We start from the raw sequence: 26,283 nt of genomic DNA, 5'->3' as shown, positions 1-26,283 counted from the left end.
AAATTTATTCCTAAATACGTAGATAAATAACTTATATAATTTTACTTCCTCACTAAATAAATCCCAAACCTAATTTATTTATTTTTTTGAATAAAAGTTATACAGAAATATATAATTTGGTTAAAGTAAAGTATTAAAGTGAAAGAGTTCATTTTTACTATTTTTAGAAAAAATATATATCTTAAATAAGTTGTATATTTTGTAAATTACTAACATCATTAATTTAAACTCATTATATTTGAACTACTTATTATAGTTATAATAGTCCAAAATTACAAAAAGATTTCATGTGATATGAGTACTAAAAAAGTGAATCTAACATATTTTTATATGAGTCAAACACTATATTAATAAAAATAAATATTGTAACAATATGTTATTTGTGAAGTCTTGTAAAATTCATTAGCCCTTTTACATGGACTTTCACTTGGTTAGTTTATTTTATATTATTTTTGAACATTGAAATAAAATTATATAAAAGTTTCTACTAAAAAGAATATAATAAAAAAAATAAAAAAAATAAGCACATAAATTTTTATCTATAACACAAAGAAATGCAACAAACATAAAGAGCATAAAGATTTATTACAACAAAAACAAATATAAAATTCTCATGATATATAATTTCTATGATGGTGTTTACAAAAGGTATGAGAAAGTTTTTATAACCAACTTAAGAATTATTAATAATAATGTAAATATCTAAAATTAAAGAAATGGCATAAAACTTTAAATATGTTTTATTTTATTTAAAAAAGAATAAAAGTTACGTTACAAACTACTCCCTAAACTACAAAAATTAAAAAATTAAAAAATTAAAAAAGACCCTTAAAATCTTGAAATGTCTCGTCCAAACACAAATGTTGTTGCCCAGTTGACAGCAACGTAAAAACGATTTCTCCAACTTACAACTCGAGTTAAGTATGCTGATCTCCACACCAACCAACTCAAAATACCAGCCCAAGAAAGCCCTTTAGCATCCTATCAATCAGAAAACATCATTTGTTACCTCAACTATTAAAGATCAAAGCTCTTCTCACCTTATTCTCACGCAAATCAACCAGCGCTTTGTATCGACCCACACTCGCCATACTCCCAAGATGTCTGTACACGAAAGGCTCGCCAAGCTTGGTGGTTTTAGCCGCCCCTGCTCGGCCACCACCAGCCAGTGCCAAGGAATTCAACGCGGCACCCAAGTACTTCCCTTGTCTTTCAGCAACCTGCAGTAGACACACACAGCGCTTTAGAGAAAAAGAAGAAAGAAAAAACAGTAGGCCAGCTTACTTGAGCTAGAGCAGGGAGGATGGGCTTTCCTGTCGACTTGAGATACCCAGCACAATCTCCAATGGCGTAGATGTCCTCGAACTGAGGAACTCGCATATACTCGTCAACTCCAATTCTGGGATCATCAAAACCGTCATAAAAAGAGAGCTACGAAGAGCAGGATCACCACTCACCTTCCACCAGGAGATTTCTCAAACTCGAGCTTCTTCACGAAATTTGAAGGCCCAACCCCGGTCGACCACACTAGTACACCATATGGGACTGTTGACCCATCGTTGAGAATCAGCCTGTCGGCGAATACTTCCTTCACAACTCCTCTGAGAAGTTTTACGCCGGACTGCACGACCAAGCAGCTCAGAAGTGAAAAGAGAGATGACTACACACCTTGCTTAAATGATTCACGGCATATTGCCTCAATCGAACATCGAATGACGACAGGATCTCATTCGCCTGCATGATATGAAGTACCATTTAAAAACCGTGACCACAAACCGAGGAAAAGCTCCATACCTCAATGAGAGTGACATGAACGTATTCCTTGACATGGGAATACTTCTCGTGCACGTCGCGTCTAATGAAATCGCTCAGCTCACCGCTGAACTCAACGCCCGTAGGACCGCCGCCAACAACAACACAATGCAAAAGCCTCTCTTTCTCTTCGATCGGAACACCTGCGAGAAAACCAGGTTGGCATGTCGAAAGAAGCAGAAGAAAACGAAAAGCTAGCCATACCAGGAATATCAGAGAGCATCAGATTGAGAAGAAGACGCCGGCGGATGTCTCTGGCATGAGGAACTTCTCGCAGAAAAGTGGCGTACTCGTTCACGCCCTTGATCCCAAAAGTGGAAGGCTCGGCCCCGGACGCGATCACCAGCTTGTCGTAGCAAACTTTAAACTTCCAGTTCCCTTCGGTCACGCCTTCGTCATCCAGAGCTTCGCAGTATACCTGCGTAGGAGACAAACGAAACGTTGGAACTTCCACCAAAGATCCAAAGAAGAGATTTGATCGATCGATGACAACACAAAGTTTGTCATCTCTTTGAGCTGTTCTTACCGCGTGGTTCATGGGATCTATGCTGGTGCAGTAGGCGTGGAAGTAGTAGGAATCCGGGGACCTGGAGAGCGCCGGCTGGATGCTTCGAACGGGCTCCGAGACCGATCGAAATTCCAGCGTCCCGACGCATGTCGATGCCAGGAGCGGCGTGAAAACCATATGGTTCCTGGGCGAGATGCAAACCACGTCGTAGACGTCGGTGTTGAGATCCTTGAGTAGACGGCACGCCGCCCAGCCCGTGCCCAGCACCACCACTCGCGGCTTTTGGCCCTTCTTGGTCGCCACAAGCTCCGTGAAGGCGGGCCTTTTGGCGGAGCTGGAGGCGGCGCCGCCGCCCTTGGATTTGGCGTCGTGCTCCGGCGCTCTGTCGATCGGGGTCGCGTCGAGATCCACCGCCGGGAGCGCCGCCGAGGAGAAGGAATCGCGAAATATCGTGGGGAGGAGGTACCTGGAGAGATTGCCCGGGGTGGCGAATGCGATCGAGGCATTGGAGCACAAGGAGCTGCTGCTCACGGCGGCGCTGCCCCCGCGCCGATCTGCCAAGGCCTTGACGGCCGATCGAAACATCGGAGGAGAGCGCCGGGGCGGGGGCTGGATTCTTCGAGGGATGGAGTGGAGAGGGCGGAGAAAAGGATCCAAGGAGGAGGAGAGAAATCAAAGGGATCACTGACGCCTAGGGGCTCGTCGTGCTGCTCGCCCTAAAAGGCTCCCGGCTCGTGGAATCAGCGCCGCCGGTACGGTAGCCATCGTACGGTAGAGGCTCATTCCAGGTGGTCGGCACCCGTTTTGCCTCGTTAACCATTCATAGTTCCTCGTAATTTCCTCCAAGAAATTAAAAAAAGGGAAGCTCTTCTCTTTTTCGCGATCTAGGGCAAGAGAGAGGGAAGAGTGGATTGCGCGCTAGGTCTGGCGATCGATCGATTCCAGGTGAGGTATGGATTGCGCGCTAGCGCCGGCGATCGAGCAAGGAATGGATCGATTCCAGGGATGAATCTTGCGGGCGCCTGGAACTCGCTGGTGGAATTGACGCCCATGGAGGTCCAGAGGTATCACAGCATTCAAGAGAGCATTCTCCAGGACCGGGTTGTGGAGAATCCGTCGGACAGCGGGGATGTTTTGCTTGAATCGGACCTCCATTTGGATCATATCGGGCTCGTTACCGTCACGCTCTCGGAGAGGAGTCTTGTGTGGCAGAGCAAAAGCATGGAAGACAAGTTGGTATTATATTCTTTTTTGTATTCGTTGTTCTTTCTTCTTCTCATGCTTTGCTTGTTTTCTTTATTCGATGATGATCCAGGAGTCCTTTTCATTGTCGTGCTTTCGACTCGCGAGCTTGCCGCATGAGTTCCCTCTCTCGGAAATCTATGGTGTCGAGAGTTTTGGATGGGGACCCGTGCGAAAATTTGTGGGAGCTTCGGCAGTTCATCGTCTCTTGAAGCCGGTGATTCGAGTAGGAAAAGTTCTTTCTTTTGTCTGTGAACTCACAGGACGTCTTGTTTTGCGCAGATGCATCGATTCTCCATACATTCATTCCAAAGGTTACGCAATAGCAGAAGTAAGTGGCTGCCTAGAACTTACGATTTTGCTCACCCGGAGCTGGAAGTTTGCCACAGATGGGTTAAGTGCTTGCATAACTTGCTGAGCAAGGACCATAAGCGGCCTAAGGATCTGCTGGTACGATCGCTGCTTCTTTTTGCGTCTTTTTTGATGTTTCACGTTACAGGTGCTTATCAATCCTTATGGTGGCAAAGGCATTGCTTCTAGCAAATGGGCAATGGTTTCTCCGCTTTTCAGTCGCGCGGGGATAAAGACGAAGGTATAATAAGTAAGTGCTGAGCACGGTTTTACTTTCATTGTCTCTGACTGTTCACGCTTAATCCGCCGTTTCTACCAGGTTGTGACGACCGAGAGAGCTGGCCATGCATATGAGATGATGTACAATGCAACAGACGATGAGCTAAAATGCCATGACGGGATTGTTATGGTGGTAAGTGTTGAAAATGCCCAGTTTTTCGTCGCTGACTATTCTTCCAGGGTGGGGATGGGATTTTTAACGAGGTCATAAATGGTTTAGCCTTGAAAAGGCATCAAGCTTCCAGCGTGCTTACAGCTCATCAAATTTCGCAGTTAATAACTTCTCATAGGTCTCAATCTCCTAAGGCAGAAGAAGAAGCGGCACTGTTAGACGAGTCACGTCTTTGTTCGGAAACCGGTTCTTCGATTCTATCTGGTTCGTATATGTTGTTTTGCGTGAGTGTGAATAATGTTTTATCGTTGTCTTTGTAGAACCTCTTTTGGTACATGCACTGTCAAACTCTTGCAAATTTGCTCCATTAGTTCCATGGCTCCGATTTGGAATTATACCTGCTGGCTCTACGGACACAATTGTCGTGAGGTAACTGTCTATTTGTCAAGGTTTTGTTGACGTCAAGTTTTCGTTGCTGTAGCACAACAGGCACACGCGATCCAGTGACTGCTGCACTTCATATCATTCTTGGTGATAGCATGCCACTGGACATTGTTCGTCTGACTGGCTGGAAAGAATCTAAACAACCCGAGGCTCCGGTGATACGTTACGCAGCATCGTTTTCTGGGTTTGTTGATAGCTTAGCTCGTCTTCTTATCAGGCTGATGTATTTGGTTCTACTGATTTCCAGGTATGGCTTTTACGGGGATGTAGCCCGAGAAAGCGAATCTTTGCGATGGATGGGACCTTCTCGTTATGACTACGCCGGAACCAAAGTTTTTATGCGACACAGGTAGTGAGAAATCTCAAGCACGACATAGATTTCCAATTTGGCTGTTGATGCAGAAAGTATGAAGCTGAAGTGTCGTATCTAGATGTTCCGAATGTGTCGCAGAGCATTTGCTGCGTCCATTGTCGAGTTTGTGCCAAGGAACACAGTTTGCCAGAGGATGTAGGCCAGCTTCTGTGGATCACAAAAAGAGCTTTCTTCCATAGCGTGGGAGCCGCGATAATGTCTTGTCGAAATGACAAAGCCCCGGATGGAGTGGTGGCTCATGCTCACCTTGCAGACGGGCTTTTGCATCTGGTTCTCGTAAAACAGTGTTCTCGACCAGCCTATCTTATGTAAGTAAGCTTTTTCTTCTTCCAATGCGTTTGAACTTTCTGGTTTCTTCGTAGGCACTTGATACAGCTGACGAGGAGAGGAGGAAATCCCCTGGGTTTGGATTTTATAGAGCTTCACAAGGTTTATCACTTTGTTTCTTTTGTTTGCTGCCTAAGTATCTTCCTCTCTTGCGCAGACGCCACTTTTTACATTTGTGGCCCATGGAGACGAGAGTGTATGGAACGTTGATGGGGAAATCTTGGCTGCTAATAAACTTGGTGGACAAGTGTTTAGAGGCTTGATCAACTTCTTTGCTCTTGGTCCTGAAGAACAGTGATCAAAGAACATTTGATCTTCAAATAGCTACGACAGTGGTTCAGAGCCACAACCACTGGTACTAAATATTTCAAACGAGCATAGAAACAAAAGTTATTTTGTGGCCAGGTAGTTGTAATAGTAAAAACACTTTTCTTTTTTGTTTCCTGACTGCATTGATCTGGCAACTTTGGCAGGAAGGTAAAGGTACAAATCCAAAAGTGATCATTGATGGATGGATGGAAATTGTTTTTCTTTCATTTACAATGAAAATTTTTGTTAATGATATGAGCATTGCAAAGCACTTCTCCTTTTTTAGGAATAAAATAAGTATTTAGGTCCTTTTTAGGTATACAATAAGAAAATTTATATTCTAATTTTCTATATAATAGATTATTTCTCTAGTTGTTATAATTTTAAATTTGACTGTAACTCTAATGAACCAAGTGTACATATGACATGTAATTTAAGCTACTATAGTGCTAAACATGGTGAAGATGTGATTTTTTTTATCCATCAGTTATCACAAAAATTTAAATAATTACAAAATCCAAATCCTGCATTAGAAAATATAAATTTTACTATTAATCATATATACTATAAAGTAATAGTATTTGAATGTTCAGCAAAATATGAAAACGAACAATGGTATGGATGGAATTTGTGGTCATTTAAAGGTTGTTACAAACATGATAAACATACTTTGGTCGAATTTTTTAATATAAAACCTCAATGTATTATATAGTTAATAGTTTTAAATTAATCATTATCATTTAAAGGAAAGACTCTACAATCATTTTAACTATTTTATGCATGTCTTAGTTTCTTAACATTTTAAAGTACAGAATTATATTTTAAGTATTTTAAAAATTTCAAAATATGATAGACCTAAATTTTAAAATAAGTATGTAAATATAGAAGAAAAAGAAATATTATATTATATATGTATATTATAGAAAGAAAATTAAATAAAAATAAAAATTCATAGCATAAGACTGTATTTCTAATATCTATATATATATATATATATATATATATATATATATATATATATATATATATATAATTACTTTAATTCAATTAATTAAAGTGAATCATGTACTGTCAAAATAACTTTCTTTATAAACAATGATGATATGTCTATATTTTAAATATTATATATAAAAAATCCTAAATAATCTTATATATAACAAATTATTAATTAAAATCTGATATATAAAAATCCACAATAATTTGAAAATATTTCTAAGTTTTAAATATAAATACTCATTAAATTCATTCTTACTCTTGATTTTAAAAGTTTTTGGAATTTCAAGTTTATGAGTTGGATCTAATTTCTAAATTGTTAGAGTGCCATTAGCTATACTTGTATATTTGCAATCTTTATAAAAAGATTTTGTTTTACTTGCTTATAAATAAATATATTTATTACTATTTATTAATATTTAGAATATTCTTATTTTTATAAATTAATAAAAATTTATAATTAATATCACTAAATAAAATAAATATTTAATTTTAAAATTATACTATAAAATAGTGTTGCAATTTACAAAGATTATTTATAGAATTAGTATCAATTATTACCTGAAATCAAATAAATAATCACAAATTTCATATTAGTATATAGAACTAGCTTCTAGAATTGTGAGTGTATGGAATATGGAAAGGGAATACAGAAATGTGCATATCCATTAACCCAAAAACCCTAGCTTATATACAGGAGCGAGTGGTCCGGATTGAAACCAATCCGACGACTACCAAAATCCACTACGCTAATATTAGTATACGGCATCGTAGCCGTACACTTGGCCCTCACATCATCCCCTCCTCTCGGAATAATGGAAGGCCGTCAGGGTTCTCTTGTAGATGGGCCGGGATCTGGAGGAACGTCAGGAGGAGGCATCGGTGGATCTGTAGACGGTATTAATTGCTCCTGATCCCTTTGTATGAAGCGTTTTAACCGCTGCACATGCACAATCTCCGGAGGATCGATCTGCTGAACGTCATGCCGAACTTCATAAACTTGTGGTCCAACTTGCCGCAACACCCGATACGGTCCTTTCCACTGCGCAAGGAGCCCCTTAGATAAACCACGTACCGTAAGATGGGGAAAACAGACTAACACCAAATCATCCACTTTGTACTCCGCTGGTGGACGATGATAGGAATTGTAGCGCCGTTGTTGTCCCACTTGTACGCGGCCTAAGTGTTCAGCAGACTCTGCTTGGACAAGTGGAAGAATGCTTGTCAAATATTGATCCCATGACCTAACATCAGGAGCTCGTGGCAATCGCGAAGGTAAACCCAGCTCTGTTGGTAATATTGGATCATGACCATATAGAAGTTTATATGGTGAAGCACCAACAGAACTCTGCACCCCTGTGACATAAGCATACCGAAGAGACGGCAAATAACCATCCCAATCCGAATGTTGAAAGTTCACATACTTCACAATCATCCCTTTGAATGTCCGAACGAGCCGTTCCACCAGACCGTCTGATTATGGATGATAAGCACTCGTAAAAGTGTGGCGTATCCCCAACCGAGATGTCAAAACATGAAATACCTCAGCCATAAATGCAGGACCATTATCCGAAAGAATCCGTTCTGGACAAGAATGCTGGAACACCACTCGATTGAGGAGGAAGTATCCAACAGCAGTTGTAGAGGCACTAGCAAGAGCACCAACTTCCACCCAACGAGTCAAGTAGTTAGAAGCAATAATAACATACTCATTGCCAGCAGTCGATCGCGGAAAAGGTCCCATAAGATCAAATACCACCAACTCAAACGGACGAGAAACTGCAATTGACTCCAACCGTCCTTCCGCAGCACAAGGGGGAGTATTACGAGCTTGGCACCAAACGCAGCTACGCACATACCGGATAATATCACGTCGCATCTATGGCCAATAGAAAGATCTGCGCAGCTTCTCGGTGACACGACGGTGTCCCATATGCCCACCTAGAATAGGAGAATCATGGTAGGCATGGAGAAACCGCGGAATAAACACCGAAGGCACCACCAGCCGTAAATGAGCATCAGGATCCGTCCCCACAAAATAAAGAAGGCCATCTTCAAGGCGATATTGAGAATGTAAATGCTAAAAAGGCAAGTCATCAGCAAGTGATGCAGGATTCTCAAACCCATCTCGAAGCCTTCGAATCCACGGCTCAATCTTTTGAGCCTCGCGAACCTCATCCAGAGAAGGTAGATCTTGCTCTACGCCCTGTGGACACTGAACGTCAAGGACAGCAACCGCCGACGGCACAGAATCCTCATCTAGAAAATCCACAGATGCTGGAACAACAGGTTCGTCAGAAACATGAGAAGTGAGTGGAGAAGGAAGAGGAGCTCGAGAAAGGGCGTCAGCATCAGCCATAGAACTCCCTGGGCGATGAACAACATCGAAATTATATATCTGAAGCTTCAAAGCCCATCGAGCCGTACGACCAACCAGGTTCTTCCGCTTCAATAATGAAGTAACAACAGCATGGTCACCTTCAAGTAACGTCCGAGAACCATGTAGATAGGCATGAAGTTTCTCGAAACCCCAGACTGCTGCTAAACACTCCTTCTCCGTCGTGAAGTAGTTCATCTCCGCTGGTTGTAATGTACGGCTTATGTATGCAATGGGATGGTGCTGACCAAGCACACTCGAGCTCTCTTGCATCAACACACCTCCAAGACCAATGTCAGAAGCATCCACGCGCAAAATAAAAGGTCGAGTGTAGTCAGGATATGCCAAAACCAAAGGAGTCGTCAATAGCTCTTTGAGATTCATGAACGCTCGCTCACAATCGGGAGACCAGATGAAAGATGACGTTGATGACTTCAGCAACGCTCGCAATGGTAAAGTGCGATCAGAAAGATGATCCACAAAACAACCGAGATACTGCACCTTACCCAAAAAACGCTGCACATCATTCACACACTTCGGAGTAGGGAACTTCAGAACAGCCACAAGTTTGTCAGGATCAACTTGCAAACCCTCACGAGAAATACGGTACCCAAGATAAGTTGTGTCCTTGGACCCAAACACGCACTTCGACCGCTTCAGCTTTAAACCAACGTCGCGTAACCGATCCAACACTTTACAAACATCACGAACATGCTCCTCCCACGTCCCCTCCGAGTGGATCAAGACATCATCAATGAAGTCAGCCGTCACCTCCAGCATATCGCAAAGAACCTCGTCCATCATCTGCTGAAAAGTTGCTGGAGCATTGTTCAAACCAAATGGCATCACCAAAAACTCGTACAAACCAAATGGTGTACGAAAAGCAGTCTTAGGAATATCGTCTTCAGCCATCGGTACTTGCCAATACCCAGAAGCAAGATCTAGCTTGGTGAACCAACGACTTCGCCCCAGATGATCCAAGAGATCAGCAGTGTGAGGAAGAGGGTACATGTCCGGGATCGTCACTTCATTTAACGGACGATAGTCGATGCAGAAATGAATACTCCCATCAGGCTTCGTCACAAGATGAGGTTCACATGCCCAAGGACTCCGTGACTTCCGAATAACACCCTTCTCCAACATCTCCTTGATGTTTGCACGTAAAATCTTGATCTCCTTGGGTGACCGACGACGAGCAGGAACCTTGATTGGACGAGCATCCCCGGTTGGAATGGGATGACGTGTGGCAATCTTGGCCCCAGACGATAGGTCAAATTCAAAGAGATCAGAATACTCCTTCATGAGCTGGTCAACAGCTGCAACACAAAGATCATCGGAGGGATCGGAAAAGGGAAGAGCAGAATAAGATGGAAACACAAGAGGAAATAATGGGGGAACAAAAGTAATGGAAGCAGAGGTAGAAGTAGAGGGACGAAGAGGTATGGAAGTGAGAGGAATGGATGAAACATAAGGAAGTATGAGACAAGGGGGAAAAGCCTCAAAGTCACACTTGGCATGATTGTGCTGCAACCAATCCATACCAAGAATGAGGTCAAAAGCTTGACTCGGCACCACCCGCAACGACTGCAACTCAAGCTCGAGATCGCCCACACGCACAACCAGGTCCACCTCATCTCGTGCACATGCATGTGTACGGCCGTTGCCATAAAGAATGAAAACTGGATCCGCCGCACGACGCAAGTGTAGACGACAACGTGTGGCAACAGGTTGAGCAATAGAAGATAAACTCGAACCTGTATCAACCAACACGGAGAGAAGAATAGGAGACCTCTTGTTATAAAAACGAGCTTGGAAAGTAAACACTGGATGAACCGGTGCTGAGTGAACCCCTTGATGATACTCCCGAAAGAAAGATGGAGGGGTCACTAACTTATTCGCGCAAGGTCCCTCCATTACCTGCGCGACTCCTCGTTTCCCAAATGCACCTCGGTATCCAAACCTTCCACCGCAGCAGCACCAACGGGACGTTGTTGACGTCAAGGTCTCCACCCAGGAAATGGAGGTCGCCAATCCGGAAAGCGCCGACAACGCCGATAAGTATGACCAACTTCATCACACGCCCAGCAACGAATGTCACGGCCACGACCACATCCTCGCCCTTGTCCTTGGACTCGAGTAGCAGCAGCATCAACCTCCATGGGAACAGGACCATCACTTATAGGAAGTGGAGCTGAAGGACGTGTAGCAAGAAGTGGAAGAGGCGACGTCTCATAACGTTGTGCCAAGCGAAGAGCATCGTCAAGCGTGGCAGGAGCAAGTGCATGCACAAGTCCGACAAGATCTTGACGAAGTGCTGGCCACAGCATTCCTAGCTTGATCCGCTCCGACATATTTGGCTCCGCACGAAGCAAAAGACTTCGAAAACGAACGCCAAATTACATCACCGACTCAGATGGCCCTTGGCGAAGACGATGCAATTGTTGGAAGGCATCATCACAATCGTCGGTGTGTCCGAAGGCGCGTTTGAAGACGTCCGGAAGAACACTCCAATCGCCACGAGTAGCTGCGCTCAATCCATTGTACCACTGCAATGCCGTCCCTTGAAGACATGTGGGGAACTCACGCAAACGTCGAGCATCATCCCAAGAATGATATGTGGCAATCACCGTGAAGTGATCGAACCAATGGTACACATCATCCCCAGGATTCCCACGAAAGAACTCCGGCCGAATGCGAGGATTGGCACCAAAAGCAAGAGGAGTTTTACCATGTGCCGTGAACGCCGCCATCAACTGAGTTTGGTTGTTCAATTGCAAGCGCATAGCATCAAGCAATTGAACCAACTGCTGCTCCAGAGTCAAAGGAGGAGATTGCGGATCGGCCATGAAAATGAATGAGAAAGAAAGAGCAAAAGAAGAGAAATGACAAAAGCTGGAAAGAAATGGTAGATCTAGACAATGCAAAAAGCTAGATCTAAACCAAAATCCTGAAAGGAAAGAACAAAAGAAAGGAAATGGAAAAAGCTAGATCTAGACAATGCAAAAGCTAGATCTAAACCGAAATCCCAAATCCAAGCACTCCCCAGGGACAATCAAAGGTGCCCCTCAACTCCACCAATGTGAGTGCATGGAATATGGAAAGGGAATACAGAAATGTGCATATCCATTAACCCAAAAACCCTAGCTTATATACAGGAGCGAGTGGTCTGGATTGAAACCAATCCGACGGCTACCAAAATCCACTATGCTAATATTAGTATACGGCATCGTAGCCGTACACTTGGCCCTCACAGAATGAATTTGTGAGTATTATCTTTATTTAACTTATTAGATTATCTTAAACAAAATAAATAAAATTTTAATCCATCTTAACTAGAAGTTAGGTAAGTATTTTATATAAATTTCTAATTGATTTATATTCTCTAAAAGTTAAATAAAAATGTAAGTAGTGGTTGATATAATTGGGGTAGAGATCATGATTTTAAATGATATCAGGTTCATAATAATTTATCAAACTTGATTGGTATTGACTTATATAAATTTCTTAGTCCTTGCATTGAATTGAATGCTTTTATTTTAAGTAATTGACTTAAGAGACAATACATATGGGTTTAAATATAGAGGGAAAGGGTTATGAAAAAACTGCACCTATTTTTTTGAATAGTTAAAGGCTCTAGAATACTTAAGTAATTATCTTTATATTTAAGTTATATTGGGTTAGATGACCTCCCAAAAAATTCAAATTCAAGAACCTACATTAACCTATAACAATAAATGCTAAATAAATATCTTTTTCAAGAGTAAATCTAGCTTATATTTGTCTTTGGGTTTAGATATTTATTGACCTGCAACAACAAATGCTAGAGAAGTTAATATAGATCATGAAAAAGACACACTAACTAGTAAGTGTGAGTAAATCTTGAACACATCCCTTCCTTATTTCATAATACTTGTAACCCATATTGCTCAAGAGATCATTATTTGTAGATTAATACTTATAACCCATATTACTTAGAAGATAGATTTGTGATAATCCTTAAATAATACTCTACTCAAGTTCCAAAATTATTAATAGCATCTTTATGTAATATACTCTTTAGCAAAGTATATTCATACTCTTAAAATTGAAATTGTACATAGATTAATGGCTATATAAAATATAATATACCCTTGAGTAAGGTATATTTCCACCCCTAAAATTGAAATTATACATATTGAACATCCACCGTGACAATTAGACCTATTAATAAGTCCTTATAAGTGCTTCCAATGGGAAAACTAGTGTATGTCAGGCAATTATATTAGGGTTTATTTTGCTGACAAGAGAATTTTCCATACTATTGATAGAAAAAAATTAAGCCATTAGGAAATATTTTGACTTGTCAAGAAATTTTCTTAACAAGAGGGGGAGTGCACGTGATTTTCACCCTTTATCATATGGTAAGTTACCATAGAATAATCACAAGGTGGAATCCAAACTCTTGGGCCACATGTTCAAGAATAATAAAGTGAAACTCAAATTTTAGCCACTAAACAAAAGGACAGAACAAAACTCCCAACCATACAACCAAGGAATAAAACAATTGACATATAAAATAGCTCCCAAGATTTAGCCCAAAGAGTGAAAAGATAAGAGCATGAAGTGATATAGGAACAATTCTAGAGTAACTAACAACCCCACATTAAGACTAATATGCAGAATGGAATTAATAAATTTTAGTGTTATTTTAGAATACTGGTGGTCTAATAAAAAGATATAAATACTTCATCAGCTAACATAGTATGGAATTTGGTCTTGGATATAAATTGATTGCAAAACAAAGGTAGACACACAAGTGGGAGCATGCTTCAAGTTGATTTGCCATGCCCGACTTACCCACTATTCCTATTATACATTTGGAAATTAGGAAATTAAGAAATTTTCTTTTGCATTAATAAGTCTTAATAAGAATAGGTACCCAATGTGGTATTTTATAATAAGGAATGTTCTCATCAGAAACTCCAACAGATTTATCTCAACCTAAGAATATGCTTTTCCAATCTAACAATTGGAAATTTATATATATATTATGTGCCATTTACATGTGCAAAATGGCATACTGCCATACTTCCCAAACAGAATAAACATAGGAGATTCTACTGAATATTTTCTATTCCATATTAGTGTATATATACTTTCTTGTTAGAACTTGAAAGTCATACTTGCATATACATATTAGATTTAACAAAAATAACTACATAAACTACTTAATGAGGGAAGAGTTAGAAGTATATATATAGGAGAAAGCTTTCACAACAATCGGATTCCCTGATCTTGGTATGTGGTGATCAGTCTTGTCCACTAGAAAATATCCCTCCAAGAAATATCCATGCATATATTATAGTAAATGATGTTTTAAAAAAAAGGACCAAACCAAGTGTTGCTACAAGTAGCAATTATTGTATTTTATCCTATATTTTTTATTCAATTTTCTAAATTTTATTTTAATGTAATTAAATTAATTACCAGAATTGCCATGCTGGAGCTAGGGAATGGACTATGCAAGTCATATTAAACGTTCACCTGAAATGGTAGATTTTGTTTTAGACTTCTTGATGATTAGCGAGCTTGGGCTGTCCCAGTCACCATCAAGTTTGAAACAAAGGCTAGCACGCGCTCAAGAGATGCTGAAGATGCCGAGGTGTGGCGGCTTTGTGCACAGCTCGCTTCACTCTGTGAGTTTGTTCCTGGTTTCTCGAACACTTTATCACGAGCATAAGTTGGAGATGGTTTTACCTCTACGAGCGCTAGATCTGTGATGAAACAAGGATTCCGAGATGGTCAAATCCTTTTCTTCAGCTGGTCCTGGAACCTGAACAGGGTGCAGGCCAATCTGGTCTTCGCAGCGGGCTTGAAGCTGTCGTGGGAAAAAAACAATGGCCAAGGGAACTGCTGTCTTGCGTTGGAACTTTCAGCGGGAAGTGGTGTTCTCCCAGGGAATCTCGGCCTGGGTTTAGTTTTGTTTTGCAGCAGCGAACTTGTTCGTCCCAAGGAAGTACCTTAACTTTGGCTAGAGCTCCAGAGGAGAAACTTCTCAAGCTTTGATATCATTCATTGGGAGGTTTTAGATTGACTCTTCCTAGCTTTCAAAAACTATACAATCTTCGAAAGAAAACGTTTCTTCTTTTTCTGTTTCACTGGCAAAACGTCACAGTAACAGGAGCTTGAAGATTTACAATGGCATCATGTTCTTTGCTGAAGAACCAACAATGTGATCTCTTCCATGCTCGTTTTCATCTTTTCCACGTTGTGTTTATAATCTAACCCCAGGTTAACCTTCAAGCCCAGATCAGCACACAATTTAGCTGCCATCTCTCGAGCATTTTGCTCCGAATTGAAGTCCGTCATCAGCCAGAGCCCGCAGTTTACAACTTGCCCATCCACAAACTGTAGCCTAAACAGAACCAGATTTTTGTCACACACCAGAAACTTGTTCTTTGATTCCTCAAATGGTGTTGCGAAGAAATCCATCCCTGCTTGTAACCCCTCGTCTTTCTTGTAGCACAAATCCCTCTCCTTACCCGGAACTATCCGGCAAGAGGCGGACGATAGCTTCCCCAAGAGGCCTTTTGTGTCGCTCGTAGCGAGTTTCTGGCCAAGTTCTCCTTTTAGCAAGCTCCTGTCAAGCACAAAAGTTAACAACACAAAAGTAGCAAAAAGAATTTTACCTCTCAAAGTCAATGGTCACGAAGTGAGGCCACCACATCCAGCTGCTACATGGCTGAAACCAGTCAGGTACTGTAATGCCCAAGAGGTTCTCATCCCTCAGGAAATTCAGAGTCGCAACCATGGGAATTATTTCGTCAAAGCGGATTTCTTGCAGTGTGTCAAGCATAGGTATGGTGGTCTTGCATAAGTCCCAAAGCTTCTCGCTGTTGAAGCATGTAACCTGCATGCCCTTGCCGTAGTAGAAGTAATTGCACGTCACCTTTCTCAGAACTGGCAGGATGAATTCAAGGTCCCATGGACCTTCGAGGCCGTGAAACACTTGCACTAGGGCATCATAGTACCCGGCCTTGGAGTTGACAGAAAGATTCCCGAGGCAATTCAAGTCATCTATGAGATGCTTTTTCCTGGCTAACAGTGCAATCAGACACTTATAGTCGTCGCTCTTGAATTTCTTGCTAATGTACTCGTGGGCTGCCAGCTTCTTTGATCGACTCAGCTTGTCCTCAGGGATAAAGTTGACTATGTACCGCCAAAGTGGTCCTGATGAGTCGGGTGTCAAGAGCTTGTCCTCCGCCTCGAGCTTCTCGCGCTCCTGCTGGGCTTTCAGCCTCTCTTCCTCGGCTTTCACCCTCTCTTCTTTCTCTTCTACTGCTTTATCATCATCTTCAAAAACATCCTCCACGGCATCATCCCCCAAAATCACCTCGTCCAAGTTAAATTTCTCGCCATCAAACTTCCCTTGCTTGTAGGCTGCAATTCCCATGGAGAAATCATCTAGCTTGGCGAGCGCAGTCAGGAACGGGATCAATTCCACAAGCGTGCGATCGTTTTCGCACTCCTTCCAATCTTATCCACTGACTTTTGCGGCATATACATGGGCACCTGAATGCCAAGTTCCGGCTGTCGAGGGTACACAGGTTGATCATCTATCCATACCATCCTCCTTGCGTTTCTTTTCAAGCGGGTCAAGTCCTTTACGTCCTGACAAAAGCGTCTGCTATACAATCTTGATATAAACTTACCATGTGGATCAATCACTTCATCCACGATCCATCGTGCATGGAAAGTCATTGACCTCGTGTAGATTACTATGGTGTAAATTTCTACCATAGCAGCCAAGAACTCATCCAGCCCTGGTCTCTTAGTAACATACAGCCATGGGAAATTCCAATCCTCCACTCTGGTATGCCAAAGACTCCTTGATAAGCATTCATCTTCCTTTCCAAATCGCAAGCTGAACCAGCGTTGGCTTTGAAGAAGCCGCCATCACCCTAGCTTATATTAGGGTTCGTGCTTTAAAATCGTATGTTTGTATTACTCTAACAAAGCTTTTGTTTCTTGAAAGATGTCAAGGGCTTGATGGAAATCCGAGGCTTCGCATTTACAACTTCCTTGGGCAGCAAAGAAATTCCAGCCAGAGGAGTAGTCTTTCCAACCAGAGGAATCAGCTCCACGGCCACCACGATCTACGATGAAGAAACTATTAAGATTCCTCCAAAGATTGAGAGATCTTACCTCTGGATTCGACAAGTTGACAGAGGCCTGCTGCTCGAATTCTTGCATGGCTCTTGCCACTGCTGCGATGCACCCGTCTCGCTCCACGCCAGTGTTGCCATCTTCGGCAGCTCTACTGTTGAATCCCACCGCGTACTGCACAAAGCTAAGTGACGAGAGAGCAAACTCTCTAATGGTCATTACCTTGAGATTGCTTCTTCCGGTCTTTGAGACGATTCCTCCGGCGTCGTCTCTCAAGAGCCCCAGAACTGTGACGAAGATGGCTTCCTCCTCTGATGCGCACGTCGCCTGCACTGGAGTGAGCCTGTTACACCACCTTCAAAAGAGGAAATAAATCCTAGAGGTCAGAGAGAAAGCGAAAACTTACGAGAAAGGCTTCGTGTGTGGAGCTCTTATGTCGTCTAGAACTCGTGATAGAACGCTCACAACATCTGTATCATCTGGAGTCGAAAGGAAGACAATGCCGCTACCGGAGAGCTTGATAAGCGAGAAAACGCCGCTCGGAGAAGCAGTGCTCTTGTCCTCGTTATCCTTCTACACTTACAATTCATGTAAAAACTCCAGATCAAGAGAAAGAACAGCTCTCACCGGGGTCTCGTCTCCAGGAATGCTGCTGGAAGTTCCAATGTACTAAAAGAAGAACAGCACAAAGCAAAGCTTTGTTAGTTTTCTCTTCTACAATGGAAAGCTCATACCTGAGGAAGAATGTCCATTATCTCCTTGGTAGCACTCTTCTCGCGTCCTGAAAAAAATCTCTACATCTGAAGCAAAGAATCGATCAATCACTTACGAAATGCGCAAGTGACGAGGAATCCAGCGCGGGGATTATCCGCCATAGCAGCGTATGAGAAGCGTTTGATTCCAGCGCCAGCGGCATGGCGCTCCCACGGCTCCATTTATTCCACAAACTAAGAACCCTAAACCCTGGACAAAGAGACGCTACAAGAAAAAGATTTCCTTCTCTATTCATCACAAACATCGCTACAAGGGATCTACTGGATCATCGCTTGTGGCGTGGATTCAGCATCGATGCTCGCTTTGGCTGCCACAGGGATGAATGTAGAGGATGAAGAACACGAGAAATCGAGAGAGCTTGCTTACCAGGCTTGTTCTTCTTCAATTTGAGCTTCCTTTGCTTCTTCAGCTTGAGAGAAAATCCCTTGGAGGAGGCCGCTGGCGCGTCAGGAGCCGAATCTAGGAAGAAGAGGATCAGAGAAGAAAGAAATATCACTGAAGCTGGAGAGAAACCTGCACAGATCATCTCAATGTCTTGCACCGACACGAGCCCGCTCTCCAAAACTTCCTTCTGCGCCTGCAATTCAGTAGTAGCTCAGCGAAATCCCTGAAAGCCCTCACAAGAATACCCGGCGCAGCTTCTTGTCTAACTTGCGCTGCCGCTTGCCCGATGGGGTGCGCGACGCCGATTGCCTGGACAGCTTGAGCGACTGCAGGCCCAGCCTCAATCGCTTCTCCTGAGCCTTCTTGTGGCGCCTATCGCGCTGGAGATTGCGCTGCGCGGCATTGAACTTGTTCATAGCTCAAGAACCCTAAAATGCCAGAAGAACCCTAAAAACTTTTATCTAGGGTAATCGAATGGGAGCGCTTCCAGAGCAGCAGGCCGAGCCCGCGGCGCCCAAGAGCAAGGATGTGGAGATGAAGGAGGCGGCGCCGGCGGTGTCGTCGCCGGATCGCAAGGACCAGGCCGGGCCGTCGCTTCTCTCGCGTAAGATTCGTGCATTTCCTCTTTCTTCCTAGCCCTAGAGACCAATCTCTCGAGCTCTCGTGTAGATCTGAAGAGCATTGCGGCCCTGGTGGAGAAGGGCGTGAGCACGAAAGAGATGAGGCTCATGGTTCGTGCTGTTCGGAATGTGATGGTCATAAAGCGGAAGCTCAAGCCAGGGTCTCTTGCCGCGTTTGTCAAGTATGTCATGTCCACCGATGCGGACTCAGTGCTCCAGTTTGTGAAGAAGGTATGCTGGCATGTGTTTCTCTTCTGGTCTGGTGTTTCTTCTTCTTTTTTCTTCTTAGCTCCAAGAACTTTCCTTGCGTTCTCTGAGACCTTTGTTCTATTTGCAGCAGGAGGAGGACAAGGTGTCGATGGAAGTTGATATGCCGTCGCAAGTTTCCAATAAGCCGAACGTACTCCCGGAGCTGGAAATCCTATGCTACCTCCTTGTTCTCATCTACTTGCACGATCAGAAACAGTATAAACAGGTGAACGAATCTCTTTTTCCTTCCAGCCAGCAGGATTTCTAATCTTGTTCCATAGGCGAAAGCTTGTGCAGATGCCGGCATCAAGAGATTGCAGCAGCTAAACCGGAGGACTCTGGATGTGTTGGCCTCGAGACTGTATTTCTACTACTCACTCAGCTACGAATGCATCGATTCACTGGCTGATATTCGGGGGTATTCCATGCGTTCAGCATATACTGGCTTCTAATCAGATGGTTTCCAGGACACTTCTTTCTCTGCATCAGACTGCTACACTTCGCCACGACGAGCTGGGACAGGTAAGTGTTGTTTGTGACTTGTTCGTGACTGCTCAACAGCTCTCCTGACAGGAAACTCTACTAAACCTGCTGTTACGGAACTACCTTCACTACAATCTGTACGATCAAGCAGAGAAGCTCCGCTCAAAGTCGCAAAGAGCGGAGTCGCACGCGAATCAGCAGGTCTGGTTCATCGACTAGAATAAATTTTCTGCCCTTGCCTAACATCCAAACCGTTTCCTCAGCTTTGCCGCTACCTCTTTTACCTGGGGAAGATCAGAACTATTCAGCTCGAGTACACAGATGCCAAAGACTCGCTGATGCAGGCCGCGAGAAAGGCACCGACAATCGCTCACGACTTCCGGATACAGTGCAACAAGTGGGCGGTGATCGTGAGGCTTCTCCTGGGCGAGATTCCGGAGAGGACAACGTTCATGCAACGGGGTATGAAGGCCGCGCTCCGCCCTTACTTCGAGCTAACAAACGTACGTAAAAACTTGGATTGTGTTCTTCGCGCTTGTTTGGCAGATTGGTTGTGCAAAGTTTCTTCTTTGCATTGTTCTTCGACTGATTAGAGTGCTTGTGTTTGGCAGGCTGTTCGCATTGGAGACCTGGAGCTGTTTAAATCCGTGGCGGACAACTTCTCGCCAATCTTCTCGCGAGACAAGACGCACAACCTCATCGTCCGGCTGCGCCACAACGTGATCCGGACGGGGCTGCGCAACATCAGCATCTCCTACTCGCGCATCTCGCTGGCGGACGTGGCCGCCAAGCTCCACCTCTCGTCCGACAGCGCCGTGAGCGACGCCGAGAGCATGGTGGCCAAGGCCATCCGCGACGGCGGCATCGACGCGGTGATCGACCACGCGCGCGGCTTCATGCAGTCGCGCGAGACGGGCGACATCTACTCGACGCAGGAGCCGCAGCTCGCCTTCCACTCGCGCATCGCCTTCTGCCTCAACACCTACAACGATGCCGTCAAGGCGCTGCGCTTCCCGCCCAACGCGCACAAGAAGGAGCTGGAGAGCGCCGAGAAGCGGCGCGAGCGGCAGCAGCAGGAGCAGGAGCTCGCCAAGCACATCGCCGAGGAGGAGGACGACGATTTCTAAAATACCCCCATCTTTCTTCTTTAAACTTTTTAAACATAAAAAACGCGCGAGAAATTTTGGTTTTGAAAAGCCCTAATTTTAACACCTTAAACCCTAAAAACCCGAGTAAAGTTATTGACGTGTTACATTTTGACAAGACTGAGCCATGCGGCTCAGTGTTAAGGTGTTGAACTTGTGGACTGAGAGGTCCATGGTTCGATGCTTTAATGGTGATGATGAGTATCTAAGTCTTGAGTCGCCATCATCTGATCTAATATGAAATCCAAAACTCCTGAACCATTTTTCTTAGCCTGGTCAATCTTTTGCCTTGCCTCAACTTTAGGGTTCTTCGTCGATATGGAGTTTTGTGGCGACAGTGCGACGCGCGCTTGTACTGGTGAGTTTCAATCCAGGTCTTTTCCTCGCTCATTGTCTGATTTCTTGCGATCAGCCGGCGCTCTCGATTGGAAATGCGGGCCAGCTCGCCGTGGATCTCTTGATTTCGACGTATGGAATGCCCAGGGTCGGAAATCTCTCTTTCTCCTCTTTTCCTTCTTGCTCTTCTTTTCTTCTTCTCGTCTCATGCTATCTTGTGCTTTTGCAGTGTACGTGGATTCTGCTAGTGACTTGCAACAGCAATCGCCTCTTGTCAAGGTAGGATTTAGAATTTTTTCACGAATCACTTGAGATTATATGAGATGCTTCAGGGCTCCACGCTTAAGTTTGCCGAGAATCTGGCCGACTGGGCGAAGAGTGAGGGATTTGAAAACGTCGTCGTGCTATCCGGCTTGGACTCGGAAAAGAGACACCTTCTCCACAACGCTGGGTACGATCCGATCCTCTTGCTTTACTTGCTAATGCGTTTCTCCTTCCTTTTCCAGGCCTCAAGTTTACTATCAAACCAGCGCCAGCGAAGATGGCAAAGACGAGCTGTGCGAGAGACTAGGCTGGCTGGACGTGAAACAATCCGGTCAGCACACCGAGCCCTTCGAGTTTTCTGTGCTGAGAGATGCGATGGATGGTAGAGTCGGAGAGCATGACCAAGACTACCTCTCACGGCTGCTGGTTACTGCTCTGTTCACGTCCTTCAAGGTACTTCTATTCATTCAAAGTGGTGAAAACCAGTCTAAAATCTTCCCTGCCTTACAGAAAAGAGGCTTGAAAGTTCTGTCAGTGCTGAGCTACTGTGCCAAAGGAGATAACATCCCAGATGCTACCAGTTTAGCTATTATAAGCTACTCAATAAGTGTAGTGTATATGATCATCAGTTGATATTTGGATATACTATCATCACGGATTTTTGAAACATTGTGATAAAATAAGTATTAAAAACTTTTTTATTAAGTAATTGCCCTTTTTTCATGGTTCGATTCTCATTGATTAGTGGCTACCAAAAAGTATAATAATAATTATAAAAATAATATATTGTACATTTTTTGTTTGTTAGATATCCACTATCGAAAGATCCACTATAGAATTAATTTATTTAGTGGAAAGATTAGTAAATTTAATGCAAAAATGGAAGTGTTAATTCCCCTTGGCTCAATAAAGACTAATTTACATAGTAGAAAGATTAATAGATTTACTGTAGAGGGTCATTAAAGATTAGTTTACATAGTGGAAGGATTAATAGATTTAATGTAGAGGGTCATTAATCCACTGGAGGACTATAGTATGATTTACCATAAGAATAGTTTACATAGTGTAAAGACTTGTAGATTTAATGCAAAAAATGGAAGTGTTAGTTCCTCTTGTCTCAATAAAAGTTCTATTGATCCACCATAAAACTATAGTATGGCTTTATCTGTTAAACATTCATTATTATGCGGGATGGTGGAGTAATAAAATCCAGATCCGTTTCTGTGGAAATGGGTGGATTCCCGCAAGCTTTCCAATGGAGATTTAACTATGGAATTAGTTTATATAGTGGAAGGATTAGTAGATTTAATATGGAAAAGGAGGTGTTAGTTCCTTTTGGCTTAATAAAGATTCCATTAATCCACAGTAGGATTGCAATATGTAAATTAGTCTTATAGTGGACCTTATAATAGTAGATGTCCAACAAACAAAGTCATACCACAGTCTTATGGTGCACCTTTATTAAGCAAAGGAAAACTAACACATCCATTTTCACATTAAATCTACTAATCCTTCCACTATGTAAATTAGTTTTATAGTAAAACTTTCGATAATGGATGTTTAATAAATAAATTTGTATTGCAATCCCATTATGGATCAATGGAACCTTACTAATGCATTAGCTTATATAATGGAAGGATTAGTAGATTTAATATGGAAATAGAAATGTTTATTCCCCTTGGTTTAATAAGGGTTTTATTGATCCACTGTAAAATTGCAATTAGCTTAATAAGGGTTCCATTTAATGTAGAAATAAAACCCTTTAGCTCAATAAAGGTTCCATTAATCCACTATGAAACTACAATACGGTTTTGTTTATCAAAAGATCTACTATAAAACTAATTTATATAGTAAAAGAACTAGCAGATTTAATGTAGAAATGGAGGTATTGTTTCCCCTTAATTTAATAAGGGTTCCATTGATTCACTGTGGGACTGCAATACAGATAGATTGATGGAAATAGAGGTGTTCCATTAACATCTTGAAAAGGGGGTGAGTGATTTATATGATTATCGATTGAAATTTAAATATATTATCACTGTGAATTTTTAGAATTTTAGGGGCTTTTTCATCAAAGGGCCTTTAAGCTTTTTTAGTTGGCTTAAAGGGCATTTTTCAATTGGTTTAAAGGGAGAATTATGGGACTAATTTATATAGTAGAAGAACTAGTAGATTTAATGTAGAAATGGAGGTGTTAATTCTCTTTCATCAATGACAACATTAATCCACCATAGAATTACAATACGGATGAATAGATGAAAATGGAAGTGTTCCATGGACATTAACATCTTGAACAGAGGGTAAGTGTAGTGTATGTAATAATAAATTGAGATTTAAATTTTTAAAACCTTATGGATAAATAGAGAAAAAATAGTCATTAAAGGCTATTTCATCAAAGGGTTTTTAAGCTTTTTTCAACAGGCTTAGGGGAAAGAGATAAATTATGTTATAATAAGCTTAATTTAGTTACCTTAGACTTTCCATTATTATAATTTACTATAGAAAATGCTTTTAATTCTTAGCCATTATGAAAGTAATTTTTACATTGGATTAAAGTCTTCACATGACCAAATCACTTTGAGTGGCATTTACACTGAAAGCCACAATGTTTAACTTATGTTTAACTTAGATTAATCTGAGGTTCATATTAGTTTCCAAAACCCCTATAAAAGACCCCCTATAACCAGATTGATTTTTAATTGCAAACATTCTTCACAGAACCACTACAGGTTTATAACTATATTTTAAAAAATCATCTTGGAACACAAATGTATAAACTATATATAGAAAAAAATATATATCCATAAGCACATTGTGGTCCTCAGCTCCTCCAGTGTGCTGCCCACACTCACAAGCCAGCAAAGGCAACATTTTTGTGAGAAGGCTTATGACAGAGAGCCTTCAAATGACTTACTGCTGGTACATGTTCCACCAGTTTGATTAAACATCAATTGAACTTCATTAGATTCACTTAATCTATCTTGCAATTCAATTTTTTGCTCCTGACATTTTTTTTGATAATAAGCTCCCCTTTCAAGAGCTGGCATCTTTGGCTTCTTCAGTGAGCGCACAAATATGGATTTTGAATTTCTGTTTACGTAACACTTTGATATCAACTGCCCAAGTTCTTATTAAGAACGTGATTTAGAGCTGAGAGCATCATCAATGGTCTTAGAGATCAGTTTGGATTCCTTGATGGCCGCTTCTTTCAACTTTTTAACTTTCGTTTTCATCAGGCTGCGTCCTTGGCTGTCCACAACCCCCGTTATCACCTCTTCAATGCAGCGACTGTCGTCCAGCAATCTGACACCAATCTTCCACTCGTCAGCAATGAACTTGCAATTCAGATTCTGCTCTGCCGTCAGAGGCCAACACAACATGGGGACACCCGCACAGATGCTCTCCAGCGTCGAATTCCATCCACAGTGCGTGACAAACCAGCCAACAGCTGGATGCAATAGGACTTGTAGCTGTGGTGCCCAAGAAACAGTGCACGACTGTCCTTCGTATACGGAATTTCTCCTCACCACTTTCAAAAGCTCGTCCAAGGATGAACCCGGGACTAAAGTTGATAGAAACAGCTGCTTGCACAGCCCCAGCCCTCTTGCAAGTCGAACAAAGTCATCCATTGTGAGAGTTGCATTGCTCCCAAAAGAAACGTATAAAACTGTGCCATCTTGCTGATGGTCCAGCCACTGCTTGCAAGTGTCATCCGCAGGCCACATACCTGGCAAGGTGGTAGGCTTATTTGACCCGTTTTCGGTTCCCAGGAAAGCGGGAGGCAGCAGTGGACCAACTGGAACCACGGTCTGATGGAATTTTGCTCGGAGACCGGCGAAGACTCCGTGCTCGAGAGCGTAAAAAAAGTTGACCACAACGCACTTTGCCTTGAACAAAACTTTTTTCCTTTCGACCCTTTGTGCAAATCCCGGATCCAACTTCTCGGCGTGAGCACTAAGCGAGAAGTAGTCGATACTCTGCAGATCTAAAATTTATAAAACAGAAGTTTCAGGGTCGAACACCGATGCAACAACGATGCTGAAATCATACCTGGACAGCCTTGTCGGACAGGAGCGTGTTTCTTGGCAAGGAGCTCTGGAATGTGATATTGGATCGAAAGTGAAGCTGCACTCTCAGTGAAAAGTGTCACCTTGGGGATGCCGAACTTATCCGCAGTTCCCTGTGTCCAATCTACAGTCATTTCCGAGAGAATAAACTCCACCTTGACATTGCTGACAATGTTCTTAAGCGCGCTTTCAAAGTCAGCACGCATCTTGCGGACTGCGTTGCGGACGAGTAGCAGATTGTTGCTGTTGTGGACGTCGACAGTGGCGATGGGCGTGTCAAGGTGGTCGGGAATGGGAACAAAGTCGATTCCTGTGCTTGGAGCGGCAGAAATGTGAGCAAGGAGGCGCTTGTGGTTGCTCTCTGCATTGACGAATGTCACGGAGAAGCCCAGTGACACTAGGGCCTTGCAGAGAATGAGCATGGGATTGATATGGCCTTGGAGTGGCAAAGGGAAGGCTACTATATGCCCTTTGTAAGAAGCAAGCTCCTCCATGGAAAGCTCCTCCATGGAATTCTATTAAGAAGATCTATCTTGTCTGTTTATTTATTGTAATCCTTCTGTTTATGAAAATGCCACACTCACCGGGAAATTTCTTTGCTCCAGCTTTCCCGACCGACACGCCAACACAACAAGGATAAGAGACCCGTCACTTCCAGCGAAGTAGGAGTCCGAAAGCCACGCTCTCCT

At 42.7% G+C, this 26,283-nt stretch overlaps 7 protein-coding genes across 14 annotated transcripts; 3 read left to right on the top strand and 4 right to left on the bottom strand.

The window, feature by feature from the left end:
* Positions 1 to 724: 724 nt before the first annotated feature.
* On the bottom strand, positions 725 to 3,101 carry LOC9653674 (internal alternative NAD(P)H-ubiquinone oxidoreductase A1, mitochondrial). Its single transcript, XM_002978321.2, has 8 exons — positions 2,339 to 3,101; positions 2,017 to 2,230; positions 1,795 to 1,955; positions 1,669 to 1,734; positions 1,458 to 1,621; positions 1,285 to 1,399; positions 1,041 to 1,220; positions 725 to 981 (listed from the first exon to the last, which is right to left on the bottom strand). The coding sequence occupies exons 1-8, from the start codon at positions 2,903 to 2,905 to the stop codon at positions 829 to 831; spliced, it is 1,620 nt and encodes a 539-aa protein (XP_002978367.1). The 5' UTR covers positions 2,906 to 3,101; the 3' UTR covers positions 725 to 828.
* An 83-nt stretch (positions 3,102 to 3,184) lies between these two features.
* On the top strand, positions 3,185 to 6,007 carry LOC9653458 (ceramide kinase). 5 transcript variants are annotated; one of them, XR_002993338.1, is made up of 13 exons: positions 3,185 to 3,556; positions 3,636 to 3,788; positions 3,845 to 4,012; positions 4,062 to 4,154; positions 4,233 to 4,325; positions 4,373 to 4,568; positions 4,625 to 4,733; positions 4,786 to 4,932; positions 4,996 to 5,097; positions 5,151 to 5,429; positions 5,484 to 5,550; positions 5,606 to 5,853; positions 5,922 to 6,007. XR_002993338.1 is itself a non-coding variant. In XM_024683448.1 (13 exons), exons 1-13 carry the CDS (start codon positions 3,326 to 3,328, stop codon positions 5,744 to 5,746), a joined length of 1,731 nt encoding a protein of 576 aa, XP_024539216.1. In that variant the 5' UTR covers positions 3,185 to 3,325; the 3' UTR covers positions 5,747 to 5,889. The 5 variants fall into 5 exon arrangements, 4 of the variants coding, with proteins under 4 accessions (XP_024539216.1, XP_024539215.1, XP_002978520.1 ...); XM_024683448.1 differs by lacking the exon at positions 5,922 to 6,007 and having other exon boundaries at positions 3,845 to 3,893; positions 3,942 to 4,012; positions 5,606 to 5,889; XM_024683447.1 differs by lacking the exon at positions 5,922 to 6,007 and having other exon boundaries at positions 3,636 to 3,779; positions 5,606 to 5,889.
* An 11,034-nt stretch (positions 6,008 to 17,041) lies between these two features.
* On the bottom strand, positions 17,042 to 18,871 carry LOC9653673. Of its 2 annotated transcripts, none has more exons than XM_024683350.1 (10): positions 18,676 to 18,871; positions 18,560 to 18,623; positions 18,413 to 18,505; positions 18,102 to 18,353; positions 18,007 to 18,053; positions 17,900 to 17,941; positions 17,679 to 17,845; positions 17,495 to 17,627; positions 17,312 to 17,446; positions 17,042 to 17,262 (listed from the first exon to the last, which is right to left on the bottom strand). In XM_024683350.1, the coding sequence occupies exons 4-10, from the start codon at positions 18,205 to 18,207 to the stop codon at positions 17,116 to 17,118; spliced, it is 777 nt and encodes a 258-aa protein (XP_024539118.1). In that variant the 5' UTR covers positions 18,208 to 18,353; positions 18,413 to 18,505; positions 18,560 to 18,623; positions 18,676 to 18,871; the 3' UTR covers positions 17,042 to 17,115. The 2 variants fall into 2 exon arrangements, with proteins under 2 accessions (XP_024539118.1, XP_024539119.1); XM_024683351.1 differs by having other exon boundaries at positions 17,495 to 17,615.
* On the bottom strand, positions 18,312 to 18,846 carry LOC112349246. The gene is made up of 2 exons (XM_024683311.1): positions 18,676 to 18,846; positions 18,312 to 18,623 (listed from the first exon to the last, which is right to left on the bottom strand). The coding sequence occupies exons 1-2, from the start codon at positions 18,844 to 18,846 to the stop codon at positions 18,312 to 18,314; spliced, it is 483 nt and encodes a 160-aa protein (XP_024539079.1).
* Positions 18,871 to 20,978, top strand: LOC9653672 (probable 26S proteasome non-ATPase regulatory subunit 3). 2 transcript variants are annotated; one of them, XM_024683337.1, is made up of 8 exons: positions 18,871 to 19,034; positions 19,100 to 19,281; positions 19,391 to 19,525; positions 19,581 to 19,717; positions 19,767 to 19,821; positions 19,873 to 19,983; positions 20,046 to 20,285; positions 20,394 to 20,978. In XM_024683337.1, the coding sequence occupies exons 1-8, from the start codon at positions 18,905 to 18,907 to the stop codon at positions 20,907 to 20,909; spliced, it is 1,506 nt and encodes a 501-aa protein (XP_024539105.1). In that variant the 5' UTR covers positions 18,871 to 18,904; the 3' UTR covers positions 20,910 to 20,978. The 2 variants fall into 2 exon arrangements, with proteins under 2 accessions (XP_024539105.1, XP_002978519.2); XM_002978473.2 differs by having other exon boundaries at positions 19,388 to 19,525.
* A 237-nt stretch (positions 20,979 to 21,215) lies between these two features.
* Positions 21,216 to 22,236, top strand: LOC9653457 (proteasome assembly chaperone 2). Its single transcript, XM_002978472.2, has 6 exons — positions 21,216 to 21,285; positions 21,340 to 21,411; positions 21,493 to 21,542; positions 21,596 to 21,714; positions 21,770 to 21,980; positions 22,038 to 22,236. The coding sequence occupies exons 1-6, from the start codon at positions 21,246 to 21,248 to the stop codon at positions 22,158 to 22,160; spliced, it is 615 nt and encodes a 204-aa protein (XP_002978518.2). The 5' UTR covers positions 21,216 to 21,245; the 3' UTR covers positions 22,161 to 22,236.
* A 2,317-nt stretch (positions 22,237 to 24,553) lies between these two features.
* LOC9653671 (UDP-glycosyltransferase 85A3) lies at positions 24,554 to 26,257 on the bottom strand. 2 transcript variants are annotated; one of them, XM_024683338.1, is made up of 3 exons: positions 25,578 to 26,257; positions 25,255 to 25,512; positions 24,706 to 24,830 (listed from the first exon to the last, which is right to left on the bottom strand). In XM_024683338.1, the coding sequence occupies exons 1-3, from the start codon at positions 26,101 to 26,103 to the stop codon at positions 24,796 to 24,798; spliced, it is 819 nt and encodes a 272-aa protein (XP_024539106.1). In that variant the 5' UTR covers positions 26,104 to 26,257; the 3' UTR covers positions 24,706 to 24,795. The 2 variants fall into 2 exon arrangements, with proteins under 2 accessions (XP_002978365.2, XP_024539106.1); XM_002978319.2 differs by having other exon boundaries at positions 24,554 to 25,512.
* Between the last annotated feature and the right edge of the window lie 26 nt (positions 26,258 to 26,283).

Source organism: Selaginella moellendorffii, unplaced genomic scaffold (assembly GCF_000143415.4).
Source record: "Selaginella moellendorffii unplaced genomic scaffold, v1.0 SELMOscaffold_37, whole genome shotgun sequence".
Classification (NCBI taxonomy): domain Eukaryota; kingdom Viridiplantae; phylum Streptophyta; class Lycopodiopsida; order Selaginellales; family Selaginellaceae; genus Selaginella; species Selaginella moellendorffii.
This window is presented reverse-complemented; position numbering and strand designations above follow the sequence as displayed.

What these genes read in the sequence shown, in the direction of transcription:
- LOC9653672 (XM_002978473.2), top strand. Translation starts at nt 18,905, where the DNA reads ATGGGAGCGCTTCCAGAGCAGCAGGCCGAGCCCGCGGCGCCCAAGAGC. An exon ending in CGGGCCGTCGCTTCTCTCGC is followed by an intron (nt 19,035 to 19,099) that starts GTAAGATTCGTG and finishes GCTCTCGTGTAG; the next exon opens with ATCTGAAGAGCATTGCGGCC. An exon ending in TCACTGGCTGATATTCGGGG is followed by an intron (nt 19,718 to 19,766) that starts GTATTCCATGCG and finishes GATGGTTTCCAG; the next exon opens with GACACTTCTTTCTCTGCATC.
- LOC9653458 (XM_002978474.2), top strand. Translation starts at nt 3,326, where the DNA reads ATGAATCTTGCGGGCGCCTGGAACTCGCTGGTGGAATTGACGCCCATG. An exon ending in AGCGGCCTAAGGATCTGCTG is followed by an intron (nt 4,013 to 4,061) that starts GTACGATCGCTG and finishes TTCACGTTACAG; the next exon opens with GTGCTTATCAATCCTTATGG. An exon ending in GCGCGGGGATAAAGACGAAG is followed by an intron (nt 4,155 to 4,232) that starts GTATAATAAGTA and finishes CGTTTCTACCAG; the next exon opens with GTTGTGACGACCGAGAGAGC.
- LOC9653671 (XM_002978319.2), bottom strand. Translation starts at nt 26,103, where the DNA reads ATGGAGGAGCTTTCCATGGAGGAGCTTGCTTCTTACAAAGGGCATATA. An exon ending in TGTCCGACAAGGCTGTCCAG is followed by an intron (nt 25,513 to 25,577) that starts GTATGATTTCAG and finishes TATAAATTTTAG; the next exon opens with ATCTGCAGAGTATCGACTAC.
- LOC9653674 (XM_002978321.2), bottom strand. Translation starts at nt 2,905, where the DNA reads ATGTTTCGATCGGCCGTCAAGGCCTTGGCAGATCGGCGCGGGGGCAGC. An exon ending in CCGTGAATCATTTAAGCAAG is followed by an intron (nt 1,622 to 1,668) that starts GTGTGTAGTCAT and finishes TTGGTCGTGCAG; the next exon opens with TCCGGCGTAAAACTTCTCAG. An exon ending in GAGAAATCTCCTGGTGGAAG is followed by an intron (nt 1,400 to 1,457) that starts GTGAGTGGTGAT and finishes TGATGATCCCAG; the next exon opens with AATTGGAGTTGACGAGTATA.
- LOC112349246 (XM_024683311.1), bottom strand. Translation starts at nt 18,846, where the DNA reads ATGAACAAGTTCAATGCCGCGCAGCGCAATCTCCAGCGCGATAGGCGC. An exon ending in TAGACAAGAAGCTGCGCCGG is followed by an intron (nt 18,624 to 18,675) that starts GTATTCTTGTGA and finishes ACTGAATTGCAG; the next exon opens with GCGCAGAAGGAAGTTTTGGA.
- LOC9653673 (XM_024683350.1), bottom strand. Translation starts at nt 18,207, where the DNA reads ATGGAGCCGTGGGAGCGCCATGCCGCTGGCGCTGGAATCAAACGCTTC. An exon ending in TAATGGACATTCTTCCTCAG is followed by an intron (nt 17,942 to 18,006) that starts GTATGAGCTTTC and finishes TTCTTCTTTTAG; the next exon opens with TACATTGGAACTTCCAGCAG. An exon ending in CCACACACGAAGCCTTTCTC is followed by an intron (nt 17,628 to 17,678) that starts GTAAGTTTTCGC and finishes CCTCTTTTGAAG; the next exon opens with GTGGTGTAACAGGCTCACTC.
- LOC9653457 (XM_002978472.2), top strand. Translation starts at nt 21,246, where the DNA reads ATGGAGTTTTGTGGCGACAGTGCGACGCGCGCTTGTACTG. An exon ending in CGACGTATGGAATGCCCAGG is followed by an intron (nt 21,412 to 21,492) that starts GTCGGAAATCTC and finishes GTGCTTTTGCAG; the next exon opens with TGTACGTGGATTCTGCTAGT. An exon ending in CACCTTCTCCACAACGCTGG is followed by an intron (nt 21,715 to 21,769) that starts GTACGATCCGAT and finishes TTCCTTTTCCAG; the next exon opens with GCCTCAAGTTTACTATCAAA.